General features: G+C 39.9%; 2 protein-coding genes and 1 non-coding gene across 3 annotated transcripts; 1 reads left to right on the plus strand and 2 right to left on the minus strand.

The window, feature by feature from the left end:
• Positions 1-3,116: 3,116 nt before the first annotated feature.
• On the minus strand, positions 3,117-4,303 carry LOC147786600 (uncharacterized). Its single transcript, XM_087119923.1, has 2 exons — positions 3,576-4,303; positions 3,117-3,404 (listed from the first exon to the last, which is right to left on the minus strand). Exons 1-2 carry the CDS (start codon positions 4,273-4,275, stop codon positions 3,364-3,366), a joined length of 741 nt encoding a protein of 246 aa, XP_086976049.1. The 5' UTR covers positions 4,276-4,303; the 3' UTR covers positions 3,117-3,363.
• On the minus strand, positions 3,998-4,137 carry LOC147786601 (small nucleolar RNA Z247). The gene has a single exon (XR_015414595.1). It is a non-coding gene; the product is annotated as a small nucleolar RNA Z247 (small nucleolar RNA).
• Positions 4,304-9,428: 5,125 nt separating the features above from the next.
• Positions 9,429-13,134, plus strand: LOC111781997 (phosphatidylinositol 4-phosphate 5-kinase 4). Its single transcript, XM_023662753.2, has 8 exons — positions 9,429-10,983; positions 11,069-11,236; positions 11,325-11,490; positions 11,581-11,697; positions 12,011-12,204; positions 12,289-12,419; positions 12,494-12,566; positions 12,635-13,134. The coding sequence occupies exons 1-8, from the start codon at positions 9,752-9,754 to the stop codon at positions 12,933-12,935; spliced, it is 2,382 nt and encodes a 793-aa protein (XP_023518521.2). The 5' UTR covers positions 9,429-9,751; the 3' UTR covers positions 12,936-13,134.
• Positions 13,135-13,688: the final 554 nt, after the last annotated feature.

Genomic DNA, 13,688 nt, shown 5'->3' on the forward strand with positions numbered 1-13,688 from the left:
TCTGATTTGTTGCTGAATAATTGTTATTCATGAGATTGAATCCTATGGTTTCATAGTATTATAGATGAACAACTTTATAGAAAAATCAAGAGTTGAAATGGCCTCTAACGTTCGACACGAGTCAATTTAGAAGACAATTGACCACCAAAAAAAGTCCAAAAAATATAGTCAACCTTTAGCCATCTTCCAACTGTTAGATTGAATGGCACGATGACCTATATGGGTCACGACCTCATGTATTTATAGATGCGTATAATGAAGATTACATTCCAAATCTATGATTTGGTAACAAACCATAAAATCATAGATTTGGTAACAAACCCTTCAAATCATAACAACTAGTAAATCTTAGACTATTTTAGTATATATAGTTATGATCTATTTTAGGTTTAACACCCCCCTCAATCTGGACGATGTACTACTAAGTTCAGATTGCGCCTAAAATAGCTAAAAGAAGGAGCTGGCAGTGGCTTTGTCATGATATCGGCGAGCTGATCCTTGGAAGATATGAGTCGAACATCAAGCTGACGAGTCGATACTCGTTCACGAACGAAGTGATAATCAACCTCAACATGCTTCGTCCGTCGATGAAAGATTGGATTGGCAGATAGGTAGGTGGCACCAATGTTGTCACACCATAGGCTAGGCGCTCGCGCTTGCGAGATCCCGAGCTCACGCAAGAGGACTTGGATCCAAATTAATTCGGCAGTGGCATCAGCAACCGCCTTATATTCGGCTTCCGTACTAGAGCGAGAAACTGTCGATTGTTTCCTCGAACTCCAAGAGATAAGATTGCCACCAAAGAAGATCACATAGCCTCCAGTGCTTCGACGATCATCAGGATTCCCAGCCCAATCAGCATCTGAAAAGGCACTCAACAAATCAGTGCTGGACTTTGTAAGACACAAACCCATATCAATCGTGTCATGTAGATAACGGAGAATTCGTTTGACTGCCGCCCAATGTATAGAAGTCGGAGAGGACATGAAATGACACACTCTGTTGATACAGAAGGATATATCAGGACGTGTCAGAGACAAATATTGGAGAGCACCAACGACACTTCGATAGCGAGTAGTATCCTCAGGTGAGAGCTTTTCACCACCATTCAATAACAACTTCTCACTGGGAAGCATAGGTGTGGGCACACCTTTGGAGGTGAGCATATTGGTTCTGGCTAATAAATCTCGAATGTATTTATGTTGTGTCAGAATAAGTCCACTAGAAGTATGGCGGACCTCAATCCCAAGAAAATAACTCAAAATACCAAGATCCTTGACGGCAAAATCATCCTGAAGCTGTGTAAGAAGTTTCTCAGTAGCCGTAGAAGATGAGCTGATGATAATAATATCATCAACGTAGATGAGGATATACATCTGAATGCCCGTTTTGTTAAAAATAAAAAGAGAGACATCAGCCTTTGAAGGTGTAAAATCCAGCTGTAATAGTTTGGAGCTAAGGCGAGAAAACCAGGCACGCGGAGCTTGTTTAAGGCCATAAAGCGACTTATCCAGCTTGCAGAGATAACCAGGGTGTTGAGAATCCACAAATCCAGGGGGCTGCTTCATATAAACATCTTCATTAAGAAGGCCATGAAGAAAAGCATTTTGAATATCAATCTGCCGAATAGCCCAACCACGAGAAATAGCAAGAGATAATAAGAGCCGAATGGTAGTGGGCTTAACAACTGGACTAAAGGTATCATCATAATCAACGCCATACTGCTGTTTAAAACCTTTAGCAACCAGGCGTGCTTTGTAGCGATCAATAGAGCCATCTGGCTTTTGTTTGAGTTTGAAAACCCATTTGCAATCAATAACGTTAAGACCAGCACGAGGAGGAACTAAGTGCCATGTCTTATTTTTTTGAAGTGCCTGAAATTCATCATTCATTGCCTGACGCTAGAGGGGATGCTCAATAGCAGTAATATGTGAAGTAGGTTCAGAGGCAGAAGACCGAGCTACAAGATATGTTACTGTTCCATCTGTACGCACCTTGGGTTTCTTGATATTGTGCTTCAATCGAGTACCATACGGATGAGTAGTAGGTGCAGGATCCACATTTGAGGGGACGGCCCTATCAGCCGTTGCGAGGGGAGCAACCGATGCTACAGCAGTTGGTTGACCAACGGCCGAGGATTCGACCGGGCATTGCGCAATATCATCTGCTGGCGGAGGAGCCGAGGCCTCAATCATTGGCGGAACAACCAACGCCGATTCGCATGGCAGCGACGCGGAGGATTGTTGCGGCAATTCCGAAGCTGATGTAGACACCAAATTTTCTGCATCCAAAGAGTTAGTAGGCCCAGACATATGCATGTGATCATTCTCCAAATTAGTACTGCTATTACCCAAATGCAAGGTGCACAAATCAGGGGCATTATGCGTCGACTGCATGATTGGGGAAGAATTAGGTGAGGCTCTCTTGAATGGAAAAACATTTTCATCAAATATGACATCTCTAGATATATAGACACGACCAGAATCGGTGTCAAGACACTTATACCCTTTATGTGAAGAACTGTAGCCTAGAAAGACACATTTCTTTGATCGAAAAGAGAACTTTTGTTTGTTATAAGGACGAAGATGAGGCCAACAAGCACACCCAAAAATTTTTAATAAGGAGTAATTTGGTGGGGTATGAAAAAGAAGCTCTAAGGGGCATTTTTTATCGATGACACGAGTAGGAAGACGATTGATGAGATATGTGGCTGTAAGAAACGCGTCGTCCCAAAATTTAATAGGTACATGAGCATGAGCTAGAAGGGCTAGGCCAGTTTCAACAATATGACGATGCTTGCGTTCAGCAGACCCATTTTGTTGATGTGTGTGAGGGCACGAAACACGATGACCAATTCCAAGGGAACGAAAAAATGTGTTATGAATTTTCTGATATTCCCCACCCCAATCAGATTGGACCCACTTGATTTTAGTATCTAGGAGGCGCTCAACATGAGCTTGGAATTGCAAAAATATACGAGGAGCTTCTGTACGATCATGCATCAAATAGATCCACGAAAATTTACTGAAATCATCAATGAAACTAATATAATATTTAAAACCCCCAACAGATGGAGGTGCAGGGCCCCAAACATCCGAAAAAATAAGTTCCAAAGGTGACGAAGACCTATGGGAAGAACTAGTATATGGTAATCGATGACTCTTTGCTAACTGACACGCATTACAAACTGACAAAGATGACTCACTAGCACACGAAATATTATTTAGACGCAAAATGGATTTTATTACTTGAGATGAAGGACGTCCAAGACGTGCATGCCATTGGGCGTGAGTAGTAGATCTGCTCACCAAGGCGTGCTTGAGATTATCGACATCGGATGGCTTAATAGGATAAAGACCAGATTCACACCTCCCATTTAGGAGACTTTTCCTCGACTGTCGATCCTTTATAGAAAAATGCCAAGGATGGAATTCAAAGAATACGTCATTATCACGAGAAAATTTATGAACAGAAAGAAGATGTTTGGAAATTTCAGGCACATGCAAAATTACGCAACGCAAGAGGACGAGTAGCAGTATTAATTAGAGAATGACCAGTATGCAAAACACGCAAACCTGCTCCATTGCCGACTTGAACTTGTTCACCTCCATGATAACGTTCACGCACAGCGAGACGATCCAGGTCACTGGTGATATGGTCTGTAGCGCCTGTGTCGCTGTACCAATTTGGGTCAATCTTGTAAGAGGAAGTAGCCGCCAATGCCGTAGGAGGAGCAGAAGAAGGTTCATCTTGATAGGACTCATCCATCCTATGCCAGCAGCGGATAGCAGTATGCCCCACTTTGCCGCAGATCTGGCAGGAAGGACGAGCAGAAGGGCCACGACGATCACCAGCAGGACGAGAGGGTGCATAACCTTGAGAACGACCACGACCGCGATCCCTACGCCCACGATTCTTCTGCTGACCACCACGACTAGCATAATTGGCAGAAGATCCAAGATTTAACTGAAGTTCAGCCTGGTGTTGTAGTTGGCGAGCTTCATACGTCATTAGATGTGCAAACACATCATCAAGGGTGAGGGCTTCACTCTTGGTAGTCATTGAGGTGACGAAGGGATCATAGTCAGGGCCAAGACCAGCGAGAAGATAAGCGATCACATCATCATCCTGCAAGGCAGAGCCGGCGGCGGCCAGCTCGGTGGCTAGCCCTTTGATCTTGCAAAAATAATTTGCAGCAGATTGATCTCGTTTCTTGGACGTGGCGAGCTCAACACGAATCTGAGTAGTGCGAGCACGAGTTGACGATGAAAACATCCGCTGCAGGGTATCCCACGCCTCCTTGGACGTAGTAGTGGCAACCACATCATGAAGAATCTCCTCAGACATGGAGGAGAGAAGGCCGCTAAGGACTTGTTGATCCTGATCATACCACTGATTATCGGCCGTATTAGAGACCAGCTCAGCACCAGCAGCAGTTGAGGAAGGGATCAGCTTGGCAGGTGCAACATTGGTCCCATCGAGGTAGCCCATAAGCTTCGTACTCCGTAGGTAGGGGAGGAGCTGGGCACGCCATATGATGAAGTTGTTTTTGGTTAGACGAATTGTGACAACATGGTGTAGAGGGATTGGATATTGTTTAAGGCCAAAAGTCGCCATGGTAGTTGAGACGGTGTTGGAGATGGTGGATGGAGAGGAGGAAGAAGACATGGCGAGGAGTTTAAAAAATAAACCTTGGCTCTGATACTATGTTAGACGAACACGACTCTCCACAATGGTATGATATTGTCCACTTTGAGCATAAGCTCTCATGGCTTTGCTTTGGGTTTCCCCAAAAGGCCTCATTCCAATGGAGTTAGTATTCCTCACTTATAAACCCATGATCATTCCCTAAATTAGTCGATGTGGGACTTCCATCATCCAACACCTCCCCTCGAACAAAGTGCGCCTCCCCTTAATCGAGGCTCGACTCCTTTGGAGTCTTAGTCATTTTTGACTGCCTTCGAGGAGGGGCTTGGCTCCTTTTCTTTAGGAGTTCTTTGTTCGATATTTGAGGATTTGAGGATTTATCAATCTATTGGCACGACTAAGTTTAGGGCATGGCTCTGATACCATGTTAGATTGAATGGCACGATGACCTATATGGGTCACGACCTCATGTATTTATAGATGCGTATAATGAAGATTACATTCCAAATCTATGATTTGGTAACAAACCATAAAATCATAGATTTGGTAACAAACCCTTCAAATCATAACAACTAGTAAATCTTAGACTATTTTAGTATATACAGTTATGATCTATTTTAGGTTTAACACCAACAATCATAATTTTGTGCCAGAACCCACCGTCCTCATGAAAATGATAGCTAAAGATTTTGTGAGGAAACTCAGTTCATTTGAGGTCTATATCCAATTGTACACAAGTATAGAAGACAAGGGTAAGACATGGAAATGCAGAATTCTGGGTTGGAGAGAAAACATGATGACAAAAAAAGTCAATGGTCAACTTTAAAAGTCAACGGGCAATCTCCGTTTAATGACGCTAAAAATTTTGTTAGATGTGATGTGAGTAAATTATTGTCGACATGTGCAAGTATACACAGTCACAAACATAAAGTAGTAAAGATTATCGATTTTTCCACGACTTTACGTAAATTCTTAACTCGTTCTAAGTGTGAAAACATTATAAGTTGTGTTGGTGAATCAAATACGTTATAAAATGTAAAATATGGCAGTAAAATGAACTTCATCGATGGCAAAAAAGATCGAGTCTCAATTTTTTTTTTGTAAGAAACGTCAAATGGTGATACCTCTCCCACAATTTTGAACGATTCTTAATGACACATGTCTTGTTAAACTCAGCGCACATAAATCTACAAGGTTGGTGAAGATAGTAGATGCCCTTCAGTCTTGTAAGGGAAGAACTAAGAGAAGGAGATGGATGCAGGCGAACAAGGGTTGTGGCTTGAGGTAGATGAAATAGTTCGCAACTCGAAAGCCCTAAAAACGGTAAGTTAAGACCTCGAACTGAGCAATTTGCTAGAATTCAAGTAATGTTAAATTAGTCCTCTAAATGAACTCTGCTTTCTATGAAATTTTAATGCTAAACATATTATGATATGTTAAGATTTATATGAAAATTTGTGGTTATTACACATAGTTAAGTAGCTAAACCAAATGGTGTAAAATGACCATAATGTTCTTAAGGTTACTTACTTTCCGTTTATGATCCAAATGACCTTTAAATGTTATAAAACTTTATGAAATGTCTTATTCCGTGATTTTTAAGGATTATATTAAGTTTGAGAATTATTGGATCATATTTGAAGCATGCAATGACTAAAATAAAGTACCATCAGTCCATGACCTAAACTGACATTAGATTTTAATAAAAAGGCCTAAGGTAGAAATATAAGGATATTCCAGAAGTTTTGGAGTGATTGAAGTCCCTTTATGAGTTGAAGCAAGAATAAAGTGTAAAATGACTAAAAGTGTAAAATGACCAAAATGCCCCCAAATGCATAAGCACTTATTTATGGATTTATGGATTAAATGAACTACAAATAATCTAAGATTTTATATATAGCTTGTTAAAAGGGGCTAGGAAAGATTTAAAATTTATTGGAGTTTATTTAGGGACTCAACCAAGAAAAAGTATAAATCCAAAATGCCCTATATTTCTAAGCATTGGTTTATGAAAGTTATCAAGGTCGTGTGAGTGTGTATAGGGGCTAAACTAAGAATTATAGATAAAATGACCAAAATACCCCTAAAACAACCGTGAGCTATTTCAAGGTACAAACTACCTCCAAATGGCCTAAGATTTTAAGTAAGAACTATATATTAGGACATGAATAGCTACCCAAAAGTTCGAGGATTTTGAAATACATTAAGAGCTTAAACCAATAAATGAAGAAATAAATGACCAAAATACCTTTATAAGGATTCAAGATGTTTTCAAGGCTCTAGGAACCCCATGTGTTATACACCCTTATAAGATACATATGCAAGTTTCCAAGGACATTAGAACATGATTGGGCTAAGCCAAAACTTAAGGAAAATTACTAAACTACCCCTAAAGGCCTATAGTAAGAATCCATGCTTTTATCTACTTACCTCAAGAAACATGTTAGGATCCTTATAAAGACTTGGGCAAGTTGTTATGACAATTTGACATATACTTAACCTATGAGATTGTGGACTTGTGCGTTGTTAGGCTCTAAAAATAACTTTTGGGACAAGACACTCCAAAGAAAAGTACAAGGAAAAGAGCACAACACTAACCCCTTGACCACCTAGACTCAAGAACATGAAGACATAAAAAGCTAAAAGAAACTCATGTATGACCTGAGAATTAAAAGATAAAAAAAATATTCTTATTGACATCCTTAAAAGAATTAACAAAGATTCTATGAACTCCGATAAATACGGTGTCACGATTGACTTGAACTCATGAGGATGACTTGTTAAACTAATAAGACATGTATACTTTATGCCCATGAATTTTAAGCGTGTCATGAATATGGGGTGGATTACCAGTACACATTACCCTAAGGTTAGCACATGAGATTTTGTTAATATTTGCTAGCGAAGGATATGAGTAAGATGAGACATTACACTCCATGACCTAAAGTTATCATGACATTAAAGAATGCTAAGTAATACTCTAATTATCTCCAAGGTGACCGATAACCTCCCACCACGCAGTGGTTCCTGAGGCACATATTTTCCTCTTCTAAGTGGGATGCCCTGCACCATGTTTTTCTTAGCCGGATGTCATGTTCAGGTCTCATGTTTTCCCTCACCTAGATGAAATTCCTTGCACCATGGTTGGGGGATGCTCTAGTCATGATTCTTGGAGGACTTCACGTCCCTATTTGCACCAATCATGTGACCTTCTCAGTTTTTCATGGGGAGTAATCTAGGGCCACATTAGGGATAGCCTCCAGATTGACTACATGTCATGGCTCATGATACAAGAAGCGAAGATAAGTCCCTTGTTAACACAAAAGCGAGTATACCCCACGGTACAACATGTCCATGACTCAGACTACATCGCTTGGAACGTAAGAAGCCTTGGATGTAGATTTTTAGTCTACACCGCTTGGAATGTAAGAAAACTTAGGTTTAGGTTTCAGGCTATATCACAAGGAACACATGAAGCCTTGAATACAGGTTCAGACTACATCTCTTAGGACGTATAAACCTTGGACATAGATCTTTAGGTTTACGTCTTGTACTGTAAATCCCAATGGGAGTGTTTTAGAAAACAAAACAAGAAACAAGAACAAGAATAAGATCCAAAGACAAGAAGAATAAGTTAGAACCGAGGACGAAGGTCCTTGGCTAGATCACAACAAAAACTCAAAACTCAACCACAAAACCTAAGGGTCCAAGTTCTCAAGTTAAGAAAAAGAATATGACAAGAAAGATTGTGGTAGCCTAACACACACCATAGACATGATTAAGAGTCTACAAGTAGGTTACTTACTAAGTCTTCCCTCCATGTTTTTCATATTTTTCAGGTAAATAAAAAATTGATCGAGTATAGACCACATCGAGAACAAATGGCATACAAACCTATACCATTTTCGACTACTTAAATATTTTAAAATTATTTTATTTACTAGGTCCAATGTATTCAAACTTCAAATTAAATTTGTAAATTAAAATATATTTATGTTTTATTTTAAATACGAAAAATTTTACCATCCGCTTTTACGTGTCTTTTCATATTTTTAAGTTTTTAACAAGTCGCAGCTCGTGAAAGTATGGTCAGTTGTCTAAGTAAACGGCTTACCTTTCTTGGTTTTGTGTTGAGTCTTGGTGTCCCCATAGCATTTGAGCATCAAATAGGCACCTATCCCTAATTGATGTCCACATACATAAAACACTTGGAAACATTTGTTCAATTGACATGGTGTCTTGACAATAATTTAGTTGTTTTTTTCTAAAAAAAACTAGAAAGCATCAAATTTGGTGTGTATTATATATAAAACTAAATTTAGTGTATAATATATTCATAAATAATTATGAAATTTTTGTTTAAAGTTTAGAGAAGAATAAAATAATATGAAACCAAAACAATCCTCCGACCAAATCCCAAGGAACCAAACAGGGTGAGGGAGTGTTATGCCCACAAAGACCAGAATCCATGTCTCTTTTCACCATTCTTTAATCAAAATCTATTCCCCTTTCATGTTTTATGGGCATCAGCGCCAAATTCCACGACATCCTCACCTCATCTTGTTGTTCTAAATTTAGAACACCACATGTCAAATGCTCCTTAAACAACAGAGCGAGTCTCTCTCTCCAGATGATATGTTGTTTTATGCGAATGTCCAAGCATCAATCAATTAATAGCCTGTAAAAAAAACACCTAAAAATCAACAAAGATTCAATTGTTGTCTTCAGTTTATAGACATGACCGTTTGTTCTGTTTGCAGAAATAAGGGGGAATAAATGATTGGATCAACTCTCTCCCTTCCTTCAAATCGTGTTCTTTTTTAGCATTTCTTGACCACAAAATCAAGAGCTGAGACCAACAAAAACACCCAAAACCAAACCATGTTAGACAGAGACAGACAGAAGAAACAACAAACAAACCCACATTTGGGATTCAAAATGGAATTCAGATGCTTTGATCGTTTGACTCATTGATTCATTCATTCATTTCCTTATTTCTCCATCTTAAATTTTCAACTTTTCCCCAATTGGGTGTTTTCAAAAATCCCCAATTCACAATTTTTAATCCAAAATTCCATCTGGGTTCGTCTCAAAATCTTCCGTTATGAGTAACAGAGAAAGTGGAGTTTTGAAGGCATGGGAAGCCACGATCCGCAGAACCCAAGCGGCCAAGAAGCGAGCCCATAGCATCTTCGGCTCCACCTCCGTGGGTCATGCCGACGATAGCGACATCAACGGCGGCTATACTGACGCCTTCGACCCTGAATTAATTGCCGGTGAGGTTTACCACGCTGACAGAATCCTCCCAAATGGCGACTATTACACCGGCCAATGGTGCGACAGTTTCCCACACGGCCACGGAAAATACCTCTGGACCGACGGCTGTATGTACGTCGGAGAATGGGTCAAAGGCAAGACAATGGGCCGTGGCCGATTCAGCTGGCCATCGGGAGCCACATACGAAGGCGAATTCAAGAGCGGGTATATGGATGGAAATGGAACCTACACAGGGTCAAATGGGGACACTTATAAAGGGAATTGGGTGATGAATTTGAAACATGGGCGTGGAGTTAAAAGCTTCTCAAATGGCGATTGCTATGATGGGGAATGGAGGAGGGGATTGCAAGAAGGGAATGGGAAATATCAATGGAAGAATGGCAATCATTATGTCGGTGAATGGAAGAATGGGGAGATTTGTGGGAAAGGGAGTTTTGTTTGGAGTAATGGGAATAAATATGAAGGCAATTGGGAATCAGGGTTGCCTAGAGGCAATGGGACATTCAAATGGCCTGATGGGAGTTTCTATGTAGGATATTGGAGCAAAGATCCACAAGAACAAAACGGGAGTTACTATCCCTCTGGCTCATTAGGGAATGTGCAATGGGATCCACAAGATGTGTATAATGTGGACTTTAGTGATTGCAAGATTTGCCTTGGGGAGAAGGTGTCGATTTTGCCGTCGCAGAAGAAGCTAGCAGCGTGGAGGTCGTCGAAGGGAGAGGACGGGGTGAAGCCGAGGAGGATGTCAGTGGATGGACGGGTGAGTATTGAGGTCGAGAGACCGTTTGATAGAATGCAAATGTGGGGGTGTGGGGATATCGACGACTTTGTGACGGGGTGTTGCAGCGAGAGGACGTCATCGGCCGGAGGAGGAGGAGGAGGAGGAGGAGGAGGAGGGCGGGGGGATATGAGTGAATATATGTTGGGATTGAGTTTGGAGAAGGAGGGACTTGGGACGCCAATGAGGATGTCAAAGTCTTGTAAGAGGCAAGGAGAGACTATCTGCAAAGGCCACAAGAACTATGATCTTATGCTCAATTTGCAGCTTGGGATCAGGTAGTTTGATGCTTTTTAAGCAATGTTTTTGGTACATTTTGATGTCCTCTTTAACCATTTGTATGTGTACGTGAGGATTCAACAGGCACTCGGTTGGAAGACCAGCCCCGGCGGCTTCCCTTGATTTGAAGCCATCAGCTTTTGATCCAAAGGAAAAAGTTTGGACCAAATTCCCTTCCGAAGGGAGCAAACACACGCCACCCCATCAGTCATGTGAGTTCAAATGGAAGGATTATTGCCCTTTGGTTTTCAGGTACAATTCAATGTCGTTTTCTCGATCGAATATGACATGTCGAACCAAATTGTTAGCCGTGTTAATGGATATTGCCCTCTGTCTTCAGAACTCTAAGGAAATTGTTCAAGGTGGATCCAGCTGATTATATGCTATCTATCTGTGGGAACGATGCGCTTCGAGAACTTTCTTCTCCAGGAAAAAGTGGTAGCTTCTTCTACTTGACTAACGACGATCGATATATGATCAAGACGATGAAGAAGGCCGAAGCTAAAGTGAGACATTGTTTTCTTTTCTTACACTAATCATTATACAACAACGACTATGGCAATTGTAATTGGGGAGAACTTGGTGTGATTGTGCAGGTTTTGATAAGAATGCTCTCTGCCTATTATAACCATGTTAGAGCCTTTCAGACTACTTTGGTGACCAAATTCTATGGTCTTCATTGTGTTAAATTAACAGGGCCAATTCAAAAGAAGGTACATTAACATTTGTGCACAACATCAACTTGAAACCACTACGAGAAGAATATTCTTGTGTTGTTTAGGGTGATAGGAATCACAGATCTCCACAATGATATGATATTGTCCAGGCCTCGTACCAATGGAGATAGTATAGTATTCTATAGATTATAAAGCCATGATCTATTAGCCGATGTGGGACTTTCGTCCAACACCATAAACTCTCGTGGTTTTGTTTTGGGCTTCTCAAAAGACCTCATACCAATGGAGATATATTTATTGATTATAAACCCATGATCATTCCCTAAATTAGTCCATGTGGGACTTTCAGGTAAGGTTCATCATTATGGGAAACCTTTTTTGCTCGGAGTATTCCATTCACCGACGGTTCGACTTGAAAGGGTCAATTCTTGGACGCACAACAGATAAGCCTTTAAGTGAAATCGACGACACTACCATCCTGAAGGACCTCGATCTTAACTTCGTATTTCGATTGCAAAAATCATGGTTTCAAGAGTTTTGCAGGTGAAAAAGCTATGGTTAGGGACACCAACAAAGATCTTAACTTTCATGTCTCCACTTGATGTTTATTAATTGTCGTTCTTATAGGCAAATCGATCGAGACTGTGAGTTCCTCGAACAAGAAAGAATTATGGATTATAGTCTTCTTGTTGGTCTTCACTTCAGGGAAACTTCAGCTGCTGGTGATTTCATACCTTCCGGTGCTCGAACTCCGACAGGTTTTTCTCTATGTTCTTGTCCTCCAACTGTCACACTATCAACCACTTAGCATGTCTCTGTTCCAATCTTTCAGGAGGGGCAGAGAATGAAGCAGCTCCTCGTCTATCAAGAGTCGACATGGATCAGCTTTTCCTCGATCCATCCAGGTGAAATGTGATTGACAACAATTTGCATTGTTCTTAATTGTATGAGCTTCACAACAATTAAATTGCAGATGGTCGAGTATCAAATTGGGTGTAAACATGCCTGCTCGAGTGGAACGAACGGTGAGAAAAAGTGACTGTGAGTTTCAATTGGTAGGAGAACCAACAGGGGAGTATTATGATGTGGTTATGTTCTTTGGTATCATTGACATACTTCAAGATTATGACATTAGCAAGAAGCTTGAGCATGCCTACAAGTCAATTCAATACGATCCTACTTCGATATCAGCTGTCGATCCAAAACAATACTCGAAGCGATTTCGGGACTTCATATTTAATATCTTTTCAGAAGATGAGGCAAACTTTGAATAAAGATCTACACATGAGTCGTTTCTCAACTTATGAACTCCTTGTTGTGGAAATGTATTTAATAATTTTTAGCAGGGTTGAGATGGGATGAGAAATGCATGATCACATTCTTTCATTTGTTTTATATATAGCAAGTATATATACCATTCATGTAGTTTCATTACAATTACATAGAAAAAAGATATAGTCGTTTATTATTGGATATTTGGTATCACTTGTTTTAGATTTGAATCACTAACGAGCAACAATAGTTATGAAGCTTGAATGATTCTAAACATGCAATCTAAAGTACATAAAATTGCAAAAAAAAAAAACTTAATCATGGATGAAGGAAAGCAAAAAATGCTCTTTTTATTACCTTATTTACATCTATTTTAGACGGATCGTATACCTGTCTTTATGTAGCCTCAAAATGAAAACACAGGGAAAAAGTTCTAATTTTCATACTTTACGACCATAATTAGCCATGGTATAAATTTAATAAATAAATAAAAGCCTTAAGGTACATTAAAGAAACATCGTAACTCTAAATTATCATGTACCTAAAATTTGTAACCATTCAAGATTAAATAGAGCTTGATTCTTCTTTAATGTTGCATGAATTACAACCTCTTGTAATAATTTGAACAACATTTTCTTTACATATTTCTTGAAGTTTCTCTTCTATTATTGATGTCTTGGTTCATATAAGAAATTTAAAGAAAACAAAGTAAACGTTCTGATCTAACCTAGCCTAGGGCTACTATACCAAATATA

The sequence above is a fragment of the Cucurbita pepo genome, chromosome 19 (genome assembly GCF_057944985.1).
Source record: "Cucurbita pepo subsp. pepo isolate OVF chromosome 19, ASM5794498v1, whole genome shotgun sequence".
In the NCBI taxonomy this organism is placed as follows: domain Eukaryota; kingdom Viridiplantae; phylum Streptophyta; class Magnoliopsida; order Cucurbitales; family Cucurbitaceae; genus Cucurbita; species Cucurbita pepo.

Coding starts and splice junctions, on each gene's coding strand:
- LOC111781997 (XM_023662753.2), top strand. CDS start 9,752: ATGAGTAACAGAGAAAGTGGAGTTTTGAAGGCATGGGAAGCCACGATC. Junction 10,984..11,068: donor AATTTGCAGCTTGGGATCAG/GTAGTTTGATGC, acceptor AGGATTCAACAG/GCACTCGGTTGGAAGACCAG. Junction 12,205..12,288: donor TGGTTTCAAGAGTTTTGCAG/GTGAAAAAGCTA, acceptor TCGTTCTTATAG/GCAAATCGATCGAGACTGTG.
- LOC147786600 (XM_087119923.1), bottom strand. CDS start 4,275: ATGTTTTCATCGTCAACTCGTGCTCGCACTACTCAGATTCGTGTTGAG. Junction 3,405..3,575: donor TCAAGTCGGCAATGGAGCAG/GTTTGCGTGTTT, acceptor TTTTCTATAAAG/GATCGACAGTCGAGGAAAAG.